Consider the following 23,219-nt stretch of genomic DNA (forward strand, 5'->3'; position numbering starts at 1 on the left):
TCCCAATGATACAAGCATCAACGAGGCATTTAATCTGCTGATAGAGGTCTTCCAGAACCGCCATCTAGCATATTATGTGCACCAGATCAAGCATTACTAGAGGCTCAACAGCCGTGTGATCTTCAATTTAATATTAAACCCCTAGTAATTCAGATTTGCTTGTCAACTGTTGCATAATACAATGAACAAGTGATCCCGCTTTTTCTAGGTAGACTTCCGCAAAGCCCAACCCGCAGTGGGCTATGGGCCCGGCCTTCGAAACCCAACAAAGCCCATTTATATGCATAAGTACGGCCTTGGCGCTCATAAACCTGCTGATTAATGCCTGTTTTTTACGCATGTTCTGGTTTGTAAGCTTGTTATGGAACATCTCGGCCCGATACCTAATTCGGGGGTTTGACTTTAATAGTATCAACATGTAGATATATATATCTAATTAATCGATCTCATCAATCTTACCACTCGGTCAATTTAGTCAATTCCTATAAGAAAGAACTCGGTAAGTTAAATACTCAAAAATACTAGGAAAATCTGTAGTATTTATACACCTGACAAGCATTGGCATATTTGTATTGTTTAGGGGCCAATGGGCCCCCATTAAAGCCCCATTAAAGCCCCACCCATTTACGGGTTGGGTTGGGTTGGGCTTTGGGCTTTGTGGGCCGGTGCGGAAGTCTATTTCTAGGTTCAAATGTATCCTTTAAACACCGCAGCCCAGAAAGCAATTCCCCATTCGCCTCCATAAGCGTTGACGTCCGCGCCCTTATCAAGAAGTAGTTGAAAGGTCGCTATGTCTCCTGCTAATGCCGCAGCCTGGAGAGCTTTTCCATAATGGCCTCCGTGAGCTCTAACGTTCGCGTCCCTTTCAAGAATTGGTCGCACCATGTATTTGTGGCCGAAAACTGCAGCTTTGAAGAGATTCACTTGTTATTGCTGGACTCGTTGATCATTATATTGTTGGAGCTTGGGTTATAGTGATGTTGAGAGTAAGGTGCGGGTGAGTAGGGATGATTAGGACGGTTAATAAACGTATTTGTCTGGTCATGTTTAAGCGAATAGCAACGAGTGGTAAGTTCCTGGACGAAGATACGGCCTCTAGGAGCAGGAGGGGCTTGATTGATAACTAACGTACTCGGTAAGCAAGCTGGACACGGAGGCGAGCTCGAAATCCCAAAACACATACTGAGATAATTTATGACTTGATGTAGAAAGTTGACCACTATTGATTGGACCCCTACGTTTTCAATACCGCCCATGTCCGAACCGTGAGCGCTAGGTGACCACCACCTTAGACATGCTGTTGTATGTTTCTATTTTTTATTTTTGTTTTCCCATTTTCTCTGCACAACAATTATCAATGCACCCTCAGCACCTAGCGGAACTGTTTGGTACGGGTAGGGTAACCGGCTTAGAGCCTATTTATTCCCTTCCTAAGCAGCTAAAGCTATAAATTGAAGAAGCCTTTCTTTTACTCTAATATGATTTGCTTTGATTTGCTTCATTCTATAGAATATGTCCGCCGAAAAATACATTAAAAGAACTCTAGGAGGCGCAGATCCAGTGAGACAGCACTTCCACCAATACGCTTCAGCCATCAAATTTCTTCAAAATGAAGTGCGGAAAGGGTGGTCAGAAGTATAGAAAAAGGCTCATGGCCCCTCTATATGAACGGAGCTCAAATATGGAGCAACACTGAACGGATTTACACGAGAAATATAAACAGAGGAGAGAACGGAGGATCGCCGCCTCATCCAGTCCGAGTGCACCACCACATGGATGCCAAAATCTTCCTTGAAGAACACGAGGTATAACAGAAAGGATAGGCAAGATCCCTGATCTATTGGAAATATGGGATCAAGGGGAACTAGGCATATCTGACAGATATGATAGGGGAAACAGGTAAATCCAGGGTAAATGGATCATAGCGGGCAGCAGAAGCCATGACGTCTGCCATGCATAGTATTCGACATGTACGCTGCACATGCGGCTGAGCCCAGTTTGCAAGGGACTGGCATGCTGTACAACATAGGCAGTGCTGCGCCTCAACATTGCTATCTAATAAGTTGTACGGAGTAGTAGGTGGAAGCTTTCGCGGAAATGAACATGGAATTTGTGCCTAACTAAGCAGGTAGATGTCATATTGCTCGTGTGATATCAGATTGAGGTGAATTATTTCATGTGGCCAGTTGCATTGGCTCTTCCCGATCCCTCTCGGCCCACCGTCCCAATAAACCACCCCGAATCTTGTTTGCGACCACGAATCCTTTACGGAAGACCAGGTCGAGCAAATTCAGGATTTCGGATTGTTGATCAAGCGTCCGGGCTCGAGCTCCTGCAACGGTTATTGGGAAAAACAACATCACCCCCGGAATCTTGGAGTGGCGCAGAACCTCACCCGAGAGATACAGGATCGAATTCAGGTGTTCTGAAACTTTGGCAGTAGATAACACCGGGGCTGGGATATTGTCCCAGTAGGTGAAATAGTCATAATTTCCAGAGAGAAAGATTAGCAGAGCGTGATAATATAGCAAAGCTAAGTTTGAATATTCATTAGGACCATCCTGGACCAGCTGCAGTAGCGCCTTCGTGTGCCAGTTATAGATATTTTCTTGGACATCGAGTCCTTCAGCCGCAATAAGAGCGACTGATGGATCCGTGAAACGTTCTGCTTCAGGAATGTTATCAATTATAGCACCGGCTCTATCGTTTGGATTGTTAAAATAGAACAAGTCGCTCATATGTTACTGCCAACTTACCGTAGGCTGAAGTCGGATGTCTGAATCATGACTGTTATGATCTCTTCCAGGGGCTCCCATCGAGTGGCATTACTTGACAGGTTCTTTTGGAGATTAAGCCAGCATTCCTGAGAAAGGATTGTTTCTTCACCAAAGAGTAATGCTCGACTGGCCTCGAGGATACGAAACAGGTCGTAGAATATCCTTCGGACTGGTGACATGCAATCGCTTGGTCCTGCAATCTGAAGCATTTTTGATGTTCCATAGAGCATGTGCTTAACCCAGCCTTGGCCCGAGTCATCTGAAAGCAACTAGGTGTACTGATGTCAGTAAATCACGATTTTTGCAGATAGAGACCCTGTTTGACAAATAGCATACCTCAAATAACCCCAGAAAGAAAGTGGCCCAGAGAACGTCCTCTCGTTGCATCACATTACTGTTTCCGACACAAGATCGCAAAATGCCAATTGACTGATGGTAAGATGTCATGGCATCCACATTGGGAGGTTTCTCTCCCTGTAGTGCTCGTCCACCGGTATGTCGGTTCGCATCTAAAGCACCAACCGCGATCACTGCATGATACAGGAGTGGGGAAGTCGAAATTAGAGGAAGCAAGTCCGGAACTATTGATGAGAAGCCCATCGTGAACATATTCTGCTGAATAAAAGAAACAAAATAATCAAGAAGGCGGGTACCCTTATCCTTCCCGATAAAATCGAGTGGGTGAGTCCCAGAGGTATGTTTATTTTTAATAACCACGCCCTTTTGATCAGAAGATCGGGCGCCACCAAAATCATCTTGTTGGGTTTGGTTGACAAACACAGCCATACCGTGGCCCGATTGCTTCTGGGCAACACACATCGTGTTTTGTCGAATGCAACGAACACATGGAAATCCCCCTTCACACTACTAAGAATTAGCCGCACTGATCCCATGAAATTCGAGGTTTCACATCCCAGACCTTGAGGCGTCGTTTGGCACAGCTGAGACAGCGCGTCACCCGTCTTCGCTTGTCCAGCGGGCCGACCATTCTCCCCTGCAAGGTTGCTGATGTGGGCATGACCTTGTGGAATTCTCTAACTAACAGATAAAGCGTGCGTATTCCCGATGCCACTACGATGAAAATGGACATATTCCAGCGAGACCTGGTCCGACAGCAGCCTGCGGCGTGGCTTACGGCGCTAGCCCGATTAGGAAGCAATGTCGCAATACAGATGGCGCTAACCCAATTGGGAACTAATATCGCGAGACAAGGATCGACATTACTTAAAGATTATTTCTTTGTTCCCCGATGTCCGCTGCTATGAAAATGGATATACATATTCGAGCGAGAACTACTATGACGGCAGGCTGCAATGTGAGAGATGGCGCTAACCCCAATTAGAAAGTAATATCGCGACGCATGGATCCACATTACTTCAACAATTCTGGATAGTTCTTGCTGGCCGACTTGGCTCTGACCAACTCACGCTCTATCCCTTCCATTTTGGGAACCTCATTTAAATTGGCACAGAAAATTTTGTATTCGTGAGTTGGGAGGGGTGCTTTGCTGAGGTATAAAGGTCGGGCGGTCCTCTAACTATGGTGGTTGGAATCTCATCATCTACTTCAGCAAGATTTCAAAGACTTCATTCTCAACCGACTTTCATCCGAGATTGCATCTTCTAGTGATTGATAATGCTTCAAATCCTTTGTCTGCTGCCCATTGTGGCCACGGCTGTCTCTGCAGTGGTCATCCCCAACCCACCCGGACAATACGATGTGTTTTACCACACTGCCAAAATGGTCGAAAAGACCAGAGTCGATCCTTTTGATCCCAATCATGGTCCGCGTGCAGTGATGACTTCGATTTTCGCCCCAACCGACTGCAAAGTGGATCTCAAGAAGAAACACTACCTGCCACCCGCAACAGCCGAATACTACTCCGAACTTTACGGCACATATGGACTTCCCAACGGTTCACTTCAATCCATCTCTTTCCAGGTATGCCCAGAGCCGCCTAAGGGACATCATCTCCATTTCCCGGTAGTGATCTTCTCGCCTGCTCTCGGCACGACACGTCTGTTCTACAATGCCATTGCGCAGGCTGTGGCCAGCGCCGGGTACATCGTGGTGTCTCTTGACCATCCTTATGATGCCGAGTTCCTGGAGTTCCCGGACGGAAGCATTGTGACTGCGGCAAACATCAGTGACGCGCAAGTTCCACTGGATGTCGAAACCAGAGCTCAGGATGTGAGGTTTGTGCTGGATCAGCTCAGCACAAAGGCTGGTGTCGCAGCTCTACTCCCTGGAACAGGGGTGGCGGGTTTGAGAACTCGGCGTGTTGCGATGTACGGTCACTCGGTCGGGGGTGCGGCTACCGCTGCAGCCATGCATCTGGATCGTCGGATTGTTGCAGGTGCAAATCTGGACGGGTCAATGTTTGGACCAGTAGTTCAAAAGGGGCTTCAGGGTCCATTCCTTCTATTTGGGCATGAAAACAAGACCCAGACGACAGACCCCACGTGGAAAGAGTTCTGGTCAAACCTGCGCGGGTGGAAATTGGAGCTGGAAGTCGCCAAGATTCAACATTACGCATTTTCCGACTTGCCGTTCCTATTGAACCTTCTGCGTCTGCCTATTGAGAAGCTACCTGCTATTCAAATGATGGTTGGAACTTTGGATGGAGCCAAGGGATTTGAAATCGTTCACCGAACCGTCGCAGCCTTCTTGGACTTTGGGCTCGGCCAAACCTCACAATGTCCGCTTCAAGAGACCATTTCAGAGTATTCGGAGATATCGGTCTTTGCGCGCGGTAAATGAGACAACACTTCTGCGAACGGATTAGACACGTGACAAATTTGTATTTATCTTAATATATTTACTGGTGGAAGAGAGGAAGGAAGGGGATTAGGAGAGAGCGGACTACATGTAGATTACATGATCGATGCAGGAGCCAGAATGTTACTATAAATTCCCCTGTGGGAACCAGCCATATATGATTTCTCATTTCAAGTTCTTTCTTGACAGTGTATGTAGTCATAAAGAAAGGCATAAACATTCATGGGTAAACAAAACACCGGATTAATATATCCAATCACAACAGCCATCCAACAGAAACGTCAAAGCCCTCAAAACAAGTCAATGCTGGGTGTCATAACAGCCCAATAGCCACCCCAAACCAATAGAACAACGTCGATGAAGGTACAAAATGGCCTGCATAATGTTACCGTCGGCGCTCTCACTAACCAAAATCCCATTTGCAAAAAAAACCATGGCCACAGTCGAACACTACCTCCACTATTTCATGAATGATGAGAATGTGGGAAGCAAAGCGTTCTGGCTATTCATGTGCCATAAAATAGCAGCAGTCCCGCCCATGCCCATGAAGGTCATCAGCCTTGGGGAAATGCCAGCGCTCGGCGTCTTCGCGGGCTTCGCAGGCTTCACTAGACCTGCGTCCATCGCAGGTAGTGGGAGATAATCCAAGCAGGGGCCGCCTCTCGAGAAACTGGCGTATAATTTGGCCTTGAGTCTGTCACTGACCCAGGGAACAATGTGACGGGCAGCAAATTTGAGAATCCAGCTTTTTTGGGCTTCATAACGCGTAATCTGACCGGAAACATCAACGACCGTTTCTGCTCGAGGTTTCTGACCAGCAATATAGTCATTGAAAACCTCTGTCAACTGCTCAAGGGATGGCATAGGGCTCTCTTTTAATAATGGCACGAGACCGTTGGTCAATCGAGCGACACCTTCATAGGCCAGGTTGCCACCTAATCCAGGATTGACTGTAGACTGTCGAGATAAAGAAAGTCAGTTAAATGAGCTGGCTTCGGGAGTCCTTTGACATTAAGCAGGAGATCCGAACCTTATGAACTGAATCACCCATCAAAACCACCCGGTTATGACTCCACTTTTTGAGAACACCTTCTTCCAAGGGTACCATTGTGCCTTTGACACGGGCATCCCAAAGATCCTTCACAGTATACCCCGGGCCTACTAGAGAGCTTCCATATTTCTGGATGGTTTTCTCTGCGTCCTCGTCGGTGAAGCGCGGGCAGTTAGGAGTTCTCGTAAGTTTGGAAGCCTTGACGAAAAGAAACCAGAACACAAGGCCATGCACACCAGTAGCTGCAACTGATGAGTAGTCGTCGTAGTACACGTTATGGACCATCGAATCAGGCAGAAACTGATCGTTCCGAGAAACAGCAAAGATGCAGTTGTACTCGCTTGTGAACCCTGTACTCATAATAGTCAGTTAGATGGTCTTTACGGCTAACAAGACTGGGAGGTGAGACAAACCCTCATTAATTTCTTTTGCGAGAGACTGATCCGTCACGCTGATTTTGTCGGCCATCAGCTTCCTCACTTTGCTGTGGATTCCGTCCGCGCCGATGAGCATATGGCCGTGGTACTGCTCGCCATTTTCAGCGGTGACGGTAACACCATGTGCGGTCTCTTCGTATCCAACGACGGCCGTTTGAGCATGCAGCTTTGATTTGTCTCTCACGTGGCTATGTAGTGCTTCTAGAGCTTTGCATCGCTCAACGAAGACAATGGGACGTTGAAGGCTATACAAGTCCCAAAACGGTATGATTAGCACATCTCTTTCATAAGCCACTTTGTGGACCTACATTTCATTGATGTCTTCCAGCACATGTGACTCCTCGAAGCAATGACCGTTTCCATCGTAATGGTTGCGACCCTTCAGAGGTACAACCTGTTTCTCGATATCTTTCCATACTCCTAGCTGCTCTAGAATCCTTATGGTGTGTGGATGGATTCCGATAGAAGCCCCTAGTTGCGTTGCGAAGTCTCCCTTCTCGAAAAGCTCGTAGTCGATCCCGGCACGCTCAAAGGCTAGGGCTAGGCCAAGACCTACGAGACTGCCACCAGCTATGAGAACCTTGAACGGTTTTGTGTCCTGATTGGATGCCATGAGTGGAATTGTCGGTGGTAGATGGCCCGAAGGAAATTCTTGTTTCTCCAAGTCGGAAAAGTAGTAAACAACCCTGCTTATGTTTCGCATTCCAGAGACCGTTGAAAGCGGGGAAGACATAACGGCCTTCCCAACCCTGGAAGTGGGCCCTGCGTCCTGTAGACGCACCAATGGTCTGCGGCTTTTATTGCACTGCATATCTTTTCTCCGAGTTGGATATTCAGAATGAAATGGACTTCATTTACACTTTATATATGTACCCTTACATTTGGCTGTGTTTAGAGTGAAAGAAATCTCAGATTAGGGAGATGTGGAGCATATGTACTTTTGTGTACCTTTTGTATGACATGAACATACAAAAGGTACCTAAATCATGTAGCGTTTAAATTGGTGTACATATTGTGAAACAGACCCGTCTCGGGAACGCGAGGGGGCTAGGAACAAGATTACTGGGTTACACGGGCACAGACATCTCAAGCACGCCCCCGTTGCAAACTGAAGAAATTCACCGCCAATCCGGTACTTTTATTAAGGGGCCAATCCACTTAGTTATACACTACCTTAGCATTAGATCTTGGATCTGGTATTCTCTATCCGGTGAATTTACCGATTAATGTCGAAAAGTCGAGGTTGCGTGAATCTGACATGCAGCGCAAAGGCTGGCTGCAATCACTCGCGTATTATGCAGTACTGTACGTACTCGGTAAGCGGCCCCATCAAAGCGGCCCCTTACATCTGACTGAAAAACGGGATCGGGCGTTGCATTGTGGGACTATATCGATGCAAAGGGTCTCGATTCTTGCATAGTTCTACTTCGTCATAGCTATTTGCAGAGCCAGAACCCATCTGCGCGGAATCGAGAGGAAACGGGTAGAAATCACGTGATATCTTCTCGCGGTCTGTGTTTTGTATGAAGGTGCTTTGGGCATTTGTTGTGTGCATTCTAAGTTTACTGTCGCTTTTCCAAACATTTCCCCAGGACAGAAGTAGATATCAACAACTCCGATTTACAGTATGTAAACCCCCCTTCGTACAATATACAAATGATAGCAAAGAAGTATTTGTGGATCCGTGCCCAAAATATATATCTACATCCCATGCATCGAAATCAATCAATCCATAATCATGACATCTTGCAATTATAGAACATTATCAAAGCAAAAATCAAATGACGCAGTGCTATTCGATATTTGTTGAACATTGGACCATCCCATGTTTGTTTGCTTGCAAACTGAGCATGGTTTATCAGACATCAGTGTATAAATATACAGCCTTTTCCTAGTTTGATCAACAACGATTCTTCTTTCTCTTCCTCCCCTTCGCCAGTAGCCGTAAGAATATTTCCATATTCTCTTTATTAACGAAACATTGTTTACTAACATGTTTATGATGGCTGCTTTATTTCACACAAAACCAATATAAATAAGAATGGATCGAAAACTCTCATCCCACCAAATCCCTAAGATATTCTCGACCAAGGAGGATATCTCAGACCAATAAAAATGCATGGAAGTGACGGTTGTAAATGATCATCGATCATAAATTAAGTGATGTTAGTAAATGTTTTATATGAAGCATATCAAGGATCGTATACATGGAGGAATGGAAATTGGAAAGTACGGATATCCCCAATGAACATACCGCAGAGGAAGAACTTCAATATTATTGGAGTTGCTGAAAGGTAGATAGTCGTCTGGCGTTTGGAACATTCTGGATTATTCCTTGTGATCTTATCAATTCCGAGCAGACTAGGATCAACCCTAGAGTTTTGCGGGAAAAATGGTCGATTTTGGAAATAAGGCTCTGCTCCAGTTCGATTCAATGGAAGAATGGCCCGAAATATCAAGCATGTGTTATCTTAATATATATTACGCCTACTGGAGCAGTGTGGGCGAAGGGAGAAGCATTGATTGTTCAACCTACGAAAAAGCAGGGCATTTAAGCCTTGACGTCTAGTAAACAATATGGAAGATGGGATCATTCAACCATATATACCATGTCTACTCCGTACTGGAGTTAGAGATATAAATTGCTCACATCACAGATGGTCCGAAGCTGACCTCCATCGAGGCATCGAATGATAGATAATTCATACTGGGCCCGCCAGTCAATGCGATTGTCGAGAATCCACTCGGATCCAGCATCTGTTCCAATACCATCACTTCTGACTGCAGGGTAGCCGCTTCCACTCAGCTTAGAGTCTTGACCTTTGTCGCCGCTGAGCATCGAGTTAGTTCAATCAGAAAGATTATTGATATAAATTTTGCCACTAATATTAACTTCATGAATTCGCATTAAATCGCTCTTCATAGTCAATACCGCCTGGCCAAACCTTTGTTTTCGCATGGCCCTGAGACCATCACACCTTGTCGCTATTTGAAATGAAGTTCTCATCATAAATAACAAACGTCCCACGTCGTATTCGAGTACCATGTCTTGGATTTTAGGTGGTAATTTGTCGGATAACTTGGCGAACCTGCAAGGGAGTAAAGATGGCTCGTGTGAGGAGAAAGTACCATGCGTGATACTAGGCTGGAGGGGAGGATAGTCTGAGAAAAGCTGGCTCAACGACATAGTTAAGGAGATAAAGTTGTGACGCAAGCCCTTCGACAAAATTGATGCATCTTTAGTGGAAACGGATTGATCTTTGCGCATGGGTTGATGAAGGATAGGACGAATGGTGCGCTGATTTGAAATCGCTGATCGAGGTGCATTGAGTTTTTGGGTCCCAAGACCAAACATTAGATGAAGAAGGTTTTGCATAGGATTGGAAGGTAAGATGTAGTACTTTTGTGACCGTGACTCATCGAAACTGAGCAGAAAAAGTGAACATGGAAGAGTATAAAATCTGTCATTATGATGATGAAGTAGTTGTGGATTTTGCGAAAAAAAGGAGAAAACTTCGCCCTTATGTACAATTATTCCAATATAAAAGTCAGCGTAACACAACAAGCCTAAGCCGGGGGCGAACTACGTCAAGTTCAATGGCAGACACGGAGTACTCGTTTCGGAAAGCCGAGAGCTACTTTGCGAGAGTCATGACCTTCTCCTTTCGTATCATCCATAAGTCAATCCTGTTCTCAAAAGCTCGCAAGAGACGTGCGCAACGCCATATCGAATGTGGCGCTACGGAGTGATACAATTCTTAGAGCCGTTGCGTCAGAAACTCCCGGCCCAATAGAATAGACATACATATGTTGTATGCTCGGTTGCATTGACCTCTCATATTAGTTGGTTGTCACTGCGGAGTAGATACCTCAATATGTACTCCACCGATTTGTCACTCGTGGCGTCTTGGCACCATCGCCAGACTCGCAATTCCATACCTCATATCGAAACCGAAGTAATATGCACCCCTGAGATAGTTTATTACCTTTTGGACGCATCCAGTGGACACGAGATGGTTTTGTCGACCGTTTATTTGTTGGCCAGATGGGTCCCACATTCCACCCCGCCAGCCTAACGGCTATACCCATCCTAGAGTGTACGGCTCGCCTCAATCATCGGATATTACTCAATATGGGAAGAGATTTAGGACGAGGCCTTGTCGACCGTCTAGAATAGATTAACAATAGAACGAGTCGACAATGGAATTCATCGAGCTGCATATGCGGTCTGAGAGGTAATACACAAAAGTACCTAAAAATTTGCAGGATAGTACCAGTCACAAAATGGGTTTTCTTTTTTTTTTCTAGGTCATAAAGTCATAAAACACGCCTCCCCCAGTTTCTCATCCTAATATTCGTTCTCAACTTGAGATGTTCGTTGCAGCCACGAAGTAAAGAGGCCTCCAACCTTTCTAAAAGCAACCATGCCTGCCTCAATCATGTCTAGCGCAATCACTGAGCCACGTCTGACATCGGATGAGCGATATCAGCAATCGCTCATCTATGGTCTGATCATCAGCACGGGAATTCTGTCCATGATTGTTTGCAGTTTAAGAGTAAGCCCCCCTGGAGGACTCTCTCAATATGAGAGATCTGGTGGAGTACTGCAGATGACTTATTTTATCTACAGCTTTACACAAGAGCATTTATCATCAATGTGTTCGGGGTGGATGATATCGCTGTCTGCATCGCATTGGTAAGTCCCAGTCTGACCTTCAATTGCATCTATGAGCAAGGCGCGAAGATTAACAACGGTGATTAATAGGTTTTCACGCAAACCTTCAACGGTATAGGAATTGCGATTGTATATTACGGAGAAGGAAAACATTTTACCACTATCTCTATTGAAGATCGAGCAATGTGGCTCAAGGTATGATTCAAACAGTGACCCCAAGGTCGAACATAGCACTTACGTCTGACATAGCTTTACTACGTCGCAATGTGCATGTACCTCTACACCTCATTGTCAGTAAAGATCAGCTTGCTGGTATTCTTACGACGGATCTTCATCAAACGTAAGTTTTCCGCTCACTTACGAATTTCAGACAACCTAGGGTGACCGGGCGCTAACTATAAATCAACCCACCTTTAGCCTGGATGAATCGGCTCACTATGTGCATGTTTGTCTTTCAAGTCCTGTTCTCGATCTCCGGTTCTTTTGTTCTAGCCCTTCAATGTGACCCTCCAAGGTACACACAAAACCCCATCCCTCTAGCAGTGTTTACCGACATATACTAACCAGCATCATGGCAGGGCTGCATTTGACTTGACTATCAAAAATCCAACATGCTACTCACAGTATAAACTGTTCCAGATCACACTATACCAGGCGGTTCTCATTTTCGTGAGCGATGTCATTATCTTGCTCGCGCCAATGGCTATTCTATGTAGATTACAGATGCCTACGAGAAAGGTCGTTGCTTTGGTGGCAATTTTTGGATCGGGTATGTACACTCCACCGTTTCGTGGCCGAGTTTCAGAAATACTCATTTCGACCACAGGTATAATCGCCTGCATTTCACCCGTTGTCCGCTTCAGCACGTTGGATTATTTGCGCAACGGGACCACGGACCTTACCTGTATGTACACACTACTTCAAATTGCTGTCATTTATTTGGCGCCGGACTTAATGCTGACTATTAACCATAGACGACTCGGCGTCATCCCTGTACTGGATGGCCATTGAGTTCAATCTGGGCCTTGTCGCGGGCTCCCTTTCTTCGCTGCGACCATTGCCTCTTTTCCGCAGATTCGGCTCTAGCACACAGCACTCCCAAGATAAGGCATCGACGAGCGATGAATCACACGAGCTTGAAAATGTTAATGCGAGTGAGCCCAGAAGTCCTTGGAAAAACGGAACGAGTTTTGGAATGGGGACGTCGATACTGGAGGAAAGTGTCAACGGCAGCCAAGAGCGCATTATCCATGCGAAGGCAGATTACGTGAAGCCAGAGGCGAGAGATTGATTGTTATTCTGTAATTGAGTGTTTTTATTGTAATTGAGTTCTATTCTATAGTTTGACCAAAAGTACATTTTAATTCCATTATTCTTGCTACCCCGGCCTCACGGCTTACATAGATCTGCCTGAAACCTTGGCTCCTCCCATTACAGTAACCAAGCTAGCTGTGTAACGCTAACCATCTCCAGCTCAGCGCAGGATACCACTACTGGTCATTGGTGACTGGGATATGAGATGCCTCGTGATAAACCTTTGGCTCGGATTCCTGGGCCGCAATAAAATTTCGTGGATGGGCCGACCCAGTCAGGAACATTAATCAAAACAAGATAATTGAGTGAAACGATGATGGAGTTTTGGGATCAGGGAGGTCTGAGGTAGGTTCGGTCCAGGCCGAGGAGACGGAACCTTGGAACGGAACGCGGGTCGGGACGAACGTAACCTTAAGCAAGAAGTTTCCAATATTGGAAACGCATGTGACCTGCAAGGGATGTATCTGGAGATAGAAGATAAGTGGAGGCATTTTTCGCGCAACGGAAGAAGGTGCGACCGTGAAATTATGCATTCCAGTCAATCCTTTCTCGTGATGAGAATCTGGGTCTCGGCCCCGATGGCAAAGTCATCGGCCCAAGCCATGTGTGGTGATGAGACCATATACCTGTTTGTAGTCAGATAATTGTCTAGCATCTATTGTGCATGGTAGAGAATCCTCCTGCACCAGTGTGTGCATTTTCATCGACAAGAATCGCGATCGCGGAGGGTTTTATCGGTGATGGATAGACTGGATTAGGTGGCCCGGGCGTCAAAGTTTGTCTCGTAAGCCGGTTCTACGCTCGACATGACTGCGGGCGAGAGGCCTGTGGTGTCACCGATGCGCATCAAGTTCTCGATGGTGGGACACAGACCGTCCGTCCGCACAGGTAGTTCCATTCCAAAAGACTCCTCTGGATGCTGGGGTACGATTCCAGACTAACCCAGACTGCGTGGAAGAGTATAGGCGACGAATGGGACGGGAATGGCAACGATTAATCCGAACTTGGATAAATGGCTACAGACACGAAGATAGAAATGGCTGCGGGGAGGACGACAGAATAATTAAATGGCCTGAGGCCACCAAAAAAGATGTTATGTTTGCATCGGAGACACATCATAAACTCTCCCCAAAGCACGCCCCCTTCTCAACAACGCTTAGCACTTCCATCTGGTTAGCCCAGCATGCTGCGAATTTGACTTTCTAGAATTCTCCAGCACGATTCGTTTCCAAGACTGCAATGCCCTGATCGATTCCCGGCCTCCTTGAACGTTAGATGGAGGTATTTATGCATTTCTTTCCAGCAAATGCGACATCGAGAGAGACTTCAAACTTTTCATTGGGGGAAAAACAAGTCAGCAATCATTTTAGCCCCGATCGGCACCTGAATTGCTCCTCGAGGAAACCAAAGCAACCAAAAAAATTCCAGGCATATCTTTGGCCACACAACAGTGCAGGATCAATGTAGCATTGGCCTGGCGAACGTGGTTGTGTCACATTCTGCGTCTGTCAAGATTATGCCCTATCATGCTCACTCGTTTCCGGAGAGAGGGGTCAAGAGCGGGTTACACCGCAATGAAGATACTCAAACAGACCTCTTATAAATACTCCGAGTTGCAGGGAACATGAGGTATCCAGGAACAATCTGTGGATTCTAAAATCAATCAAGAGTTGAAACCCCAGCCACAGGATCCACATTATTCATGTAACCTTCTCCGCTATGAGGTTAATTGGGTGTTACATTATCGATATTGCGATCGGCTGCTATGCCAATCTACCACGATTAACACAGCTATCATCTGAGAGTCAATGAGGCCAACTCTGCGATTATCTTTAATTAAAGATCACCGCCGCAATGATACAAAAGCTGTAAATGAGTTCATAAGCCAGGGATGTCCTCTTTGCCAAATTACTGGTGCCATTCCCTCACTGCGCCGTTTCTACTGCTCGATTATAAAACCCCACGAGCGACCGGGTGCCGGATTATCATTGCATCATGTTGATTCACACCATCGCGGTCCTCTGTACTAGCGCAGTTGGCACTGCGGCAAAGCAGCTATGGTCAACCGAGCCTGCCGATATGTCACACGTTGAGATGACAGCATATCCCTTGGGTAATGGGAAACAGGGTGGTGGGTTTCCGTTTTTATCATTCTTTCCTGAACACCTTATACTGAATCCCGGTAGCCATGCCATTGGGCGTTGCAGGAAAGGATATCGTATACCTCAATCACGACAGTCTATGGTCGGGTGGCCCCTTTGCAAACAAGGTTAGTGTCTAATGTACCATTCTTGCAGAGAAGCGGGAACTGATTCTGAAACGGGTAGAACTATGTCGGCGGAAACCCCAAATCTTCGCTTGCCGAGCATCTCCCAGGGATTCGAGAGTCCATCTTCAAGGATGGAACTGGAGGTAAGTAAACTAAATTTCAATAAACATCGCCTTTTGCTTACTCCGCCATAGATGAATCTGCCTTGTATGGTAGTACGGATAATTATGGAACCTATGAGATTTTGGGGAACCTCACTGTCGGTATTGCTGGCACTGAGAAGGTCACGTCCTATAGGCGCTCCCTAGATCTTGATACTGCCATCCACGAGGTCAAGTACAAGTCAAACGGAGTGGATCTCACAACGTAATGACCCCTTATCACACATGCTTGCAGACATTTTCCAATTGATCATTTCTGACAAGTGCGACAGGATCCAATTCTGCTCGTACCCAGCAAAGGTCTGCGTTTACTATATCGAATCTTCTAATGCATTGCCAGATGTGACGGTCGGGCTTCAAGATCTGGCACGAACAGCGCCGGCCTCCAAGGTTTCGTGCTCCTCGGCCGGTATCCGACTTCATGGCCAGACACAGACTGATCCTGATGAGAGGGACATTGGTATGCTATTTGATGCGCACGTTCAAGCTGTTACGCCCTCGAAAATTACCTGCAACCCATCGAATGAGATAGTGGTCAGCGGAAATACTGCAAAGTCGCTATTGCTCCTTGTGGGCACAGGCACCAACTACGACCAGACAAAGGGTAGCAGCGCGGACAAATACTCGTTCAAAGGACCCGATCCGTATCCCAACGTTCTTTCAACTGTCCAGGCGGCCTCCAAAGACTCCTACGAGTCCCTGCGCAAAAGCCACATAACCGATCACCAGTCATCCATGCATAAGTTTACCTTGGATCTTCCAGACCCGAAGAAGTCTGCCGAGGTCGATACAACAACGTTGATAAACGGTTATTCCACCGAAGAAGGAGATCCATTCGTTGAATCATTGATTATAGACTACGCCAAGTACCTATTTATCGCGTCTTCCAGACCAGGGTCTCTTCCTCCTAATTTGCAAGGCAATTGGGCGCCAAACATGGCTCCTCCATGGAGCGCGGATTACCACATTAATGTAAATCTACAAATGTACAAGGCCCACCCGATTTCACAAGTTTTTAATAAAGTGTTGAAGCAGCATCTTTCTGACATTGCCCCAGGAACCATTGGCACACCGAAATGATGGGCTTAGGGGACCTCATGGGTCCCCTGTGGGATCACATGAAGAATACCTGGGTACCAAGAGGCACCGAGAGTGCAAAGCTCTTCTATGGCGCAGATGGTTGGGTTACACATACCAACTTGAACATATTTGGGCATACAGCGTGAGTTGCAGCATGGAATCACACGTGTTCCTTTTCTGACACACACTTAGGCAAGAGAATGATGCTTCTTGGTCGAACTACCCAGTATCAACTGCCTGGATGAGTACGAAATACCACTTAACATTACCTGCTGAAATTTATACCCCATGCTGATCCAATGATCCGACATAGTGAAACATGTGTGGGATCGATACGACTATTCCCGAGACCTTGAGTGGTATCGATCTTCGGGATACCCGATGATCAAGGGTGTGGCCCAATACTGGCTCTCAATGCTGACATCAGATGAATATTTCAAAGATGGATCTTTGGTTGCTGTTCCTTGCAACTCACCAGAGCATGGTCCCACTGTAAGATAAGTTCTAAGACCCTATACGCCAACGTTTCACTCATACAACCCAGACGTTTGCCTGTGCGCATTGGCAACAGCTCATTTGGGAACTCTTCGACCATATTATTAGGGACTGGGAGGCTTCAGGTGATAAGGACGAGAGTTTCCTTCAGAGCGTGAAAAAGGCATATCAAAGTATCGACAGCGGGGTTCACGTGGGCTCATGGGGTCAGATTAAAGGTATACAAATCCTTTTCAAGGCTCGAGATGTCTGTTATATACGCCTAGGACCACATACTAATATGATGTATAGAGTGGAAACTGGAGAGGGATCACAAAAATGACACCCACCGTCATCTGTCCGAGCTTTATGGATGGTACCCGGGATATGCCATTTCCGGGGTGCACGCGGACAATCAAACAGTCATAGATGCTGTCACTACCACGCTCTATTCCCGTGGTAATGGAACCGAAGATTCCAACACCGGATGGGAGAAAGTATGGCGTTCTGCCTGTTGGGCAGCGCTCAACAACACAGATCAGGCGTTAGTGCCCAGTGCTCATATTCTGAGCACGCTCCCCCACCTCCTACATATGAGATTAGAAGTGACTGACCCAGTTTACGAAGAACAGCTACATGGAGCTCAAGTACAGCATCGACATGAATTTTGCGCCGAACGGGCTGTCTGGCTCCACGTCATCCACACCGCCCTTCGATCTTTCGACACCTTTCCAAATAGATGCCAACTTCGGCATTGCTGGAGCCGCACTCGCAATGCTAGCGACTGACATACCGCAGGCATTTGGTGATACCAGCACCCACAGAGTTATTTTGGGTCCCGCCATCCCAAGTGCGTGGGGATTAGGCTCGGTTAAGGGGCTGAAGCTCCGTGGAGGTGGAAGGGTGGCTTTCAAATGGGATAGCAACGGGAAAGTGACGGAAGCGACCGTAGATGGACGCTCGCTACCTTTGGTCGTGTTCGATCGGGAGGGCAAGGTCTTGGCGAAGCAGTAGACCTCGGCGCGCTGAGGTGGCTATCACTGTGATGCTTCTAGTGTCATATTGATGCAGGCAGGATACCGAGTCACTTATGCTTTAGATTATATATGCTTTGGTGTATACCGAGCTAGGGAAGAAGGACGCGTGATAACTGTTGTCTTGACCGAACATAATTAAGTAGATTTATTGTCATCTGCTTCATCTTCCCACATCTCTATATAGCTCATCGACTTGACGACACATGAAACTTGAATGACTCGGGGGATATTCAACAACTGGAGCATGTATTCGAAAATATCTTAAAGATAATATCTTGTGACGAGAATGTTGAGCGTACGGGCTGCAAGGTCCAGCCCCCAGATTGAGATATCATTGAGCTGTAAAAGAATCTGCCATATAATGAGTTTTCCGCTACAGTGACTTTCTTGGGATTGTGTCATACCTTCTTAATAAACTTGACGCCAATAAAAATTCCATCCTCGTCCTCAAATTGGCTCAAATCCTCCATGTCCTCATTGGCATCGTCCATACAGGTCAGGCAGTTAACGAGATCTTGAGCATATTTGTCAGCCATATTGGGAAGGCAAGTCGGTTTGGGCCAATTCAGTAAAATAGCCCTTGAGAAACCCATTTCTTGCAAAAGTCGATATGTCAATTTTCGTGTAAACGGTGGGAATATTGATGTGGCCTTCACCGGTGATGAATGGTTCCCACAGTCCAATATCCAAGAGACAGACAACAAGACTGTAGATATCATGTTGCATGGTGTAATCTGCAATGGGGTTGTTTCCTTGTCGCTCGGGGTGTTGATATATATTCTCTGCCCAGTCGGAATTCCCCAGTCGCATGGTTTTGCCTTCTGCTGTGCGGAATGTTTTGAACCATACGAGGAACAGGTGTAGATTCCGCGAGTCGTCGGCTTGTAATATCAGGGCAGTTTCGGGCCGGATACCCTTGTGAACATAATTGAGGACATGGAGATAGCTCACTGAGGTAGCAAGCTGTTTTGCAAAGATAACCTTGTCGCTGAGAGAACGATTTGTTCCGCAGAGATGACTCTGGAGGGTCTGGGGTCCATGGCAGTCGGTTGGCATACGGAAGATGAAGTCAAATTAAAGGTATTTCTGGGTCATTGAATCTTTGATGCGAACAACACCCAAACAACTAAGGAGGTTGAATTAGAATGGATCAATATTTTGAAGCTTTTGCGCGAGGGCTCGAAAGTCTTTGGCGAATGCAGATGCATCTGTTCTTGTGTCACACTCCACCTAATCCAGGATGAAGGTCTTCGAGTCTGGGATGTCACAAATTTCGAAAGTTGATAGTGGGATTCTGGACCGCTGGGCAGGGTAAGCTTATCTTCTGGACGAAATATTGCGGCTCTGCGTTGGGGCTCATTTTTCAGTGCATCTCGAATATGCCGAGCAGCTCATATTGTGGTGGTGTCTGGAGATTTGACCAAGCCTGCATCGATAGTTGGACTGATAGTTCAACTAGTTGTACGTAAAATCAAAAACCAGCTCGGATCAAATTTCCTCTCCCACAATTGGAGATCTAGGATGGCTCTATCAAGAGATTTCTCAATATCCAAGGCATATCTAGCTGCCTTTCGTTTCTCTTGTCCTCTTCCGTTGCCAGATCCACGCTTTTCTAGTTTGCTGATATGTAGGACAGCAATGTCGAGCTTTGTCTGTAGAATGCGAAGAATGCGCTCCTGTAAATCTCGAAGATCTTCATCCTGAGTATCCCAGATGCGTTTGAGAAGGCCCAATTGCTGGGATATCTTCCTCCAGGTAGCTTCGATTGAGACAACTCGTTCTTTGATTTCATTTTCTGCTTCTTTGAAGCCCTTATACTTCTGTATGATCACTGCCCCATACCTTGAAACATAAGCGCTATCGTGGCCTGCTGTTAAGATTCCTGCTCACTTTAGCCACGTGTCACATGCACCAAAGACTGCAAGGCCCAGTCCGGCTGCTTCCATGATGGGGATGCTGAAGAGCCAGGTGACCCTGAGATACTAGATTCAAATATAAAAGAAAATGCGAGGGGACAGAGTTAAGAGCCTTGGAGAGGGATTTTGGTGGAGTAAGCTGAGGGAGCAAGAGTGAACGCTTGGGTTCTCGTCTCGAGGCTTGGCAGGGTCGTTTCAGCCAGTGCCGATTATGGCCGAATTACATTAAGAAAGCAATAATGGGTTAATCGATTTTGCAGACAAAATTCTTCCGGTCTGCGATGACAGGAATGATGGATACGTACGAGTACGATTTGACAAGGAAACAATAAATGGACATTCCCTCTGCTAATTGAACGAGACATCCACAGGTGGTATTTGTATTACTGGGCATTGATTCCAGTACACTAATTGTCGATAGGATTGCCAAAACCTCGCTGTCGAGCTTACTATAGCAATTCTAGCGCCAGAGAAACTTTCTTCTTTGCCGAGATTTTGAACTCAGAAGACTGGAAAGCCAGCATTCGCCGTCCTAATGTCGGTATAAGCTACCTGGGGATGCCTTTATATTGACCTGGACGCCTTTTCCGTCGAGGAGTGGCTCATTAAGGTCGCGAATCATCTTGAGAATCTTGCCGGCTCGTGTCCTGCGTCATCTCAATCATCACGACCTTCACGGATGGCTCATGCTCGCTTTGTACGGTGGCATGCGAAACTCTCGGCTCCTAATTTGGTGCTTTATTTGAACCGCGCCCATGGTTAATAATATAAATCTTGGGGAAATAGTACGACGCTTGGAGAAGACTCTGTCTAATTTCTCCCACTTCTCTGTTGAGACCACAAACCAAGTAATACAATGTCCTTGGATCGTCGTATGAAAAGTGATAAAGAACACGGGCAATCAAATTCGTCAGATGCAGAGGATTCCGATGCTTGAACTGGTGTTCGATGTCCCTGGGAATTTTGTTTAGGCTATGAAGACTGAACAGTGAGCTTGAGTGAGTGTTCGTTCTTTTGCATCAAGCGCCCATCTCTGAGGTGGCTAAAGAAGCAGAACCAAATGTAGCAGATCATCGATTTGAGGGTTCACCAAGAGTCTCAGACTCTTCAGCGCTTTGTTGAGCGAGAGCTGGGTTTTCGATTAGCTGCCTTGATGGGGGCCGTGATCGTGCGATCCAGGGGTGCTGTGTTGCATCTTGAGCGGAGAGTCGTTTTGAGGGATGCGCAGCCATGGTCGTCTCCAAGAAATGCTTGATATCTGTGCTCGCGCCTACCCGATCTAGCTCCATGTGGGGGAACGGGGTCTGAGCCGCGGCATATCTGGCCAGAGCCCTAGGTTGGGGAAATGCACTCTGGTTTGTTATTAAGCGAAAGGTAATCTCGCCCAAGGCCCAGATGTCGACGGCGCTGGTGTATGACGGATCTCGGGCTTCGGATACGTCGACAAACCCAATAACTTCGCGTGCTAGATAGCCCTGCGTGCCGACAAATGTGCGGAGTGCAGTCGACTCCAGTGCTCTCTTGGTAATGCCGAAGTCGGTGATCTTTACCCACCATGTCGGTGGCTGTTGCAATACTAGAATATTCTGCTGTAATTAGTGATGCCGAGCCCGAGAAACTCAGTGGGACAACACTTACTCCTGGATTCAAGTCTCGGTGGGTGAATCCATTCTCATGCATAAATACCAGCCCCTCCAGGATCTGAATTACAATCTCCCATGTTATCGGCGCCGGAAAAGGGGCAGTCAGCAACCTCTGCAGGTCACGGTCGGGAACGTATTCCATCCTGATAAAGATAGCACGAGGGGTCTACCACCACCCGAAGAACTCGACGAAGCAATGGACATACTGCGTCCGGTCAGCGAGTTGTAGACAGACCAGATAGCTTCAACATACCTTTTCGTTCGAGAACTTTGCTAGGGCCTCTAGCTCCCTCTCGTATTCGATTCTAGTCGACTTCACGCTTTTGGTGATCTCCTTGACGGCCCTTAGCCTTTTAGTCTCTTCGCCCTCTATGCACGATTCGACAGACCCGGCCAGACGATCCATTACCTAGCTCGTGTTCTCTTTTCCATATCTCTTCCCTCTTAACACGACGCTGTCGCGTGTTTCTGTTCGACACCCAACTAACGTGCTTTGTGACCTCTAATGCCACATCCGTATTCGTATCCAAGTGTGAGTCACGGACGAGGTCAACAGCAGGCCGAATCGAGAGAACCAGTGGAGAAGGTATCTGACTGATAGCTGATTTCATGTCTTGAATAGGGTTCTGGGGTACAGTTGCTTCTTGTTCTGGAGCTACCCTCCGGCCTGGTAGCCTATTGTCACCCTTGTTCATTGCTCTTTGAACTTCTAGCCCTGCCGTACCGAGAGAATGGGGAGATTTAAGCAACTGGACTCTTGTAAGCCGAGGTTGTGTAGTGTCCGGTGGGTGTATTGTGGCTATTCCCCGAGATGAAAAGTCGCGGAGTTGAGATGGGAATGTGGGTGGGGTTCTGGTCACACCCTGATAGATTGCGTTTTCAGACAACGCAGTGGAAATTTCCTGCTTCGCTGGAGAGTCCGTGTTTCGGAGGACCTCGCCCGGTGTCAAGGTGATATCCTGTACTAATGTTTCAAATACGTGTCCAGCCGCATTCGGGTTCCAGCCAGGGTAATCAATCCACTGCAAGTTGTCTGGGTACCGGATCTTAGCAGTATCGAGGACGTAGGGGATCATAAGCTCTTCGGGATTGCTGAGCTCTGCGGGATCGCTGGGCTCTGCGGGATATCCAGGGCGCATCATCGGTCCACCCCCCATGAGGATAATCTGGTTCCCAATTACCGTCATGCTGTCGCTAGACTGAGGGGATAGAGCGGGACAGAGCGGGACCTCGAATGTAAAATGAGTACCAGCGTCGATGTGTGATGTGTAAGGCGGACAGATCTCCTAGGTCCTCTCCACCGGTCCAGCCCCCGGATACATACATCACATCGTTGACCACAGCCGCCGCATGACCATCCCTCGGAACAGGCTTGATGCCAAAGCAATCCATTTCTGTCCAGGTGTTGCCTTGGAGATCGTACGTCCAGAGATCATTGAACCGCTGCAGGCCATTCGTTCCTCCGAACCTAACATATGCGTTAACCGAAATCATTGAATATGGTTAGGCCAAGACAGTGGGTCCTAACAGGTATAATTTGTCATTGAAGCTGACAACGGTGTGGCTCTCGCCGGAGGGATTCGACCCACCGGCGACCCACCCCTGCC

The 23,219-nt window shown here is 46.9% G+C and overlaps 9 protein-coding genes across 9 annotated transcripts; 3 read left to right on the plus strand and 6 right to left on the minus strand.

The window, feature by feature from the left end:
- Nucleotides 1-2,174: 2,174 nt before the first annotated feature.
- On the minus strand, nucleotides 2,175-3,795 carry N7517_003890 (uncharacterized protein; the record flags this gene model as incomplete). The annotated part of the gene is made up of 4 exons (XM_056721620.1): nucleotides 2,175-2,700; nucleotides 2,757-3,046; nucleotides 3,114-3,641; nucleotides 3,697-3,795. The coding sequence occupies 4 exons, from the start codon at nucleotides 3,793-3,795 to the stop codon at nucleotides 2,175-2,177; spliced, it is 1,443 nt and encodes a 480-aa protein (XP_056577870.1).
- Nucleotides 3,796-4,412: 617 nt separating this feature from the next.
- N7517_003891 (PAF acetylhydrolase family protein) lies at nucleotides 4,413-5,537 on the plus strand (the record flags this gene model as incomplete). Its single annotated transcript, XM_056721621.1, has 1 exon — nucleotides 4,413-5,537. One exon carries the CDS (start codon nucleotides 4,413-4,415, stop codon nucleotides 5,535-5,537), a length of 1,125 nt encoding a protein of 374 aa, XP_056577871.1.
- A 477-nt stretch (nucleotides 5,538-6,014) lies between these two features.
- Nucleotides 6,015-7,656, minus strand: N7517_003892 (FAD-dependent oxidoreductase; the record flags this gene model as incomplete). Its single annotated transcript, XM_056721622.1, has 4 exons — nucleotides 6,015-6,512; nucleotides 6,586-6,956; nucleotides 7,020-7,288; nucleotides 7,352-7,656. The coding sequence occupies 4 exons, from the start codon at nucleotides 7,654-7,656 to the stop codon at nucleotides 6,015-6,017; spliced, it is 1,443 nt and encodes a 480-aa protein (XP_056577872.1).
- Nucleotides 7,657-9,235: 1,579 nt separating this feature from the next.
- Nucleotides 9,236-9,882, minus strand: N7517_003893 (uncharacterized protein; the record flags this gene model as incomplete). The annotated part of the gene is made up of 2 exons (XM_056721623.1): nucleotides 9,236-9,416; nucleotides 9,752-9,882. 2 exons carry the CDS (start codon nucleotides 9,880-9,882, stop codon nucleotides 9,236-9,238), a joined length of 312 nt encoding a protein of 103 aa, XP_056577873.1.
- Nucleotides 9,883-11,467: 1,585 nt separating this feature from the next.
- N7517_003894 (uncharacterized protein) lies at nucleotides 11,468-13,009 on the plus strand (the record flags this gene model as incomplete). Its single annotated transcript, XM_056721624.1, has 9 exons — nucleotides 11,468-11,599; nucleotides 11,674-11,739; nucleotides 11,809-11,913; nucleotides 11,968-12,058; nucleotides 12,136-12,232; nucleotides 12,297-12,387; nucleotides 12,442-12,487; nucleotides 12,545-12,622; nucleotides 12,693-13,009. The coding sequence occupies 9 exons, from the start codon at nucleotides 11,468-11,470 to the stop codon at nucleotides 13,007-13,009; spliced, it is 1,023 nt and encodes a 340-aa protein (XP_056577874.1).
- Nucleotides 13,010-15,027: 2,018 nt separating this feature from the next.
- On the plus strand, nucleotides 15,028-18,030 carry N7517_003895 (glycoside hydrolase family 95 protein; the record flags this gene model as incomplete). Its single annotated transcript, XM_056721625.1, has 11 exons — nucleotides 15,028-15,163; nucleotides 15,219-15,301; nucleotides 15,360-15,444; nucleotides 15,496-15,667; nucleotides 15,735-16,448; nucleotides 16,520-16,684; nucleotides 16,735-16,787; nucleotides 16,856-17,034; nucleotides 17,087-17,255; nucleotides 17,329-17,513; nucleotides 17,635-18,030. The coding sequence occupies 11 exons, from the start codon at nucleotides 15,028-15,030 to the stop codon at nucleotides 18,028-18,030; spliced, it is 2,337 nt and encodes a 778-aa protein (XP_056577875.1).
- A 421-nt stretch (nucleotides 18,031-18,451) lies between these two features.
- Nucleotides 18,452-19,109, minus strand: N7517_003896 (uncharacterized protein; the record flags this gene model as incomplete). Its single annotated transcript, XM_056721626.1, is given in 2 exon segments — nucleotides 18,452-18,632; nucleotides 18,643-19,109. 2 exon segments carry the CDS (start codon nucleotides 19,107-19,109, stop codon nucleotides 18,452-18,454), a joined length of 648 nt encoding a protein of 215 aa, XP_056577876.1.
- A 35-nt stretch (nucleotides 19,110-19,144) lies between these two features.
- N7517_003897 (uncharacterized protein) lies at nucleotides 19,145-19,999 on the minus strand (the record flags this gene model as incomplete). Its single annotated transcript, XM_056721627.1, has 3 exons — nucleotides 19,145-19,443; nucleotides 19,519-19,895; nucleotides 19,944-19,999. The coding sequence occupies 3 exons, from the start codon at nucleotides 19,997-19,999 to the stop codon at nucleotides 19,145-19,147; spliced, it is 732 nt and encodes a 243-aa protein (XP_056577877.1).
- A 1,040-nt stretch (nucleotides 20,000-21,039) lies between these two features.
- N7517_003898 (calcium calmodulin-dependent protein kinase type 1b protein) lies at nucleotides 21,040-23,106 on the minus strand (the record flags this gene model as incomplete). Its single annotated transcript, XM_056721628.1, has 6 exons — nucleotides 21,040-21,555; nucleotides 21,608-21,755; nucleotides 21,798-21,817; nucleotides 21,866-21,946; nucleotides 22,002-22,806; nucleotides 22,862-23,106. 6 exons carry the CDS (start codon nucleotides 23,104-23,106, stop codon nucleotides 21,040-21,042), a joined length of 1,815 nt encoding a protein of 604 aa, XP_056577878.1.
- Between the last annotated feature and the right edge of the window lie 113 nt (nucleotides 23,107-23,219).

This window comes from Penicillium concentricum (assembly GCF_028827145.1).
Source record: "Penicillium concentricum strain IBT 3081 chromosome Unknown utg000002l_segment0_segment0, whole genome shotgun sequence".
Classification (NCBI taxonomy): Eukaryota; Fungi; Ascomycota; class Eurotiomycetes; order Eurotiales; family Aspergillaceae; genus Penicillium; species Penicillium concentricum.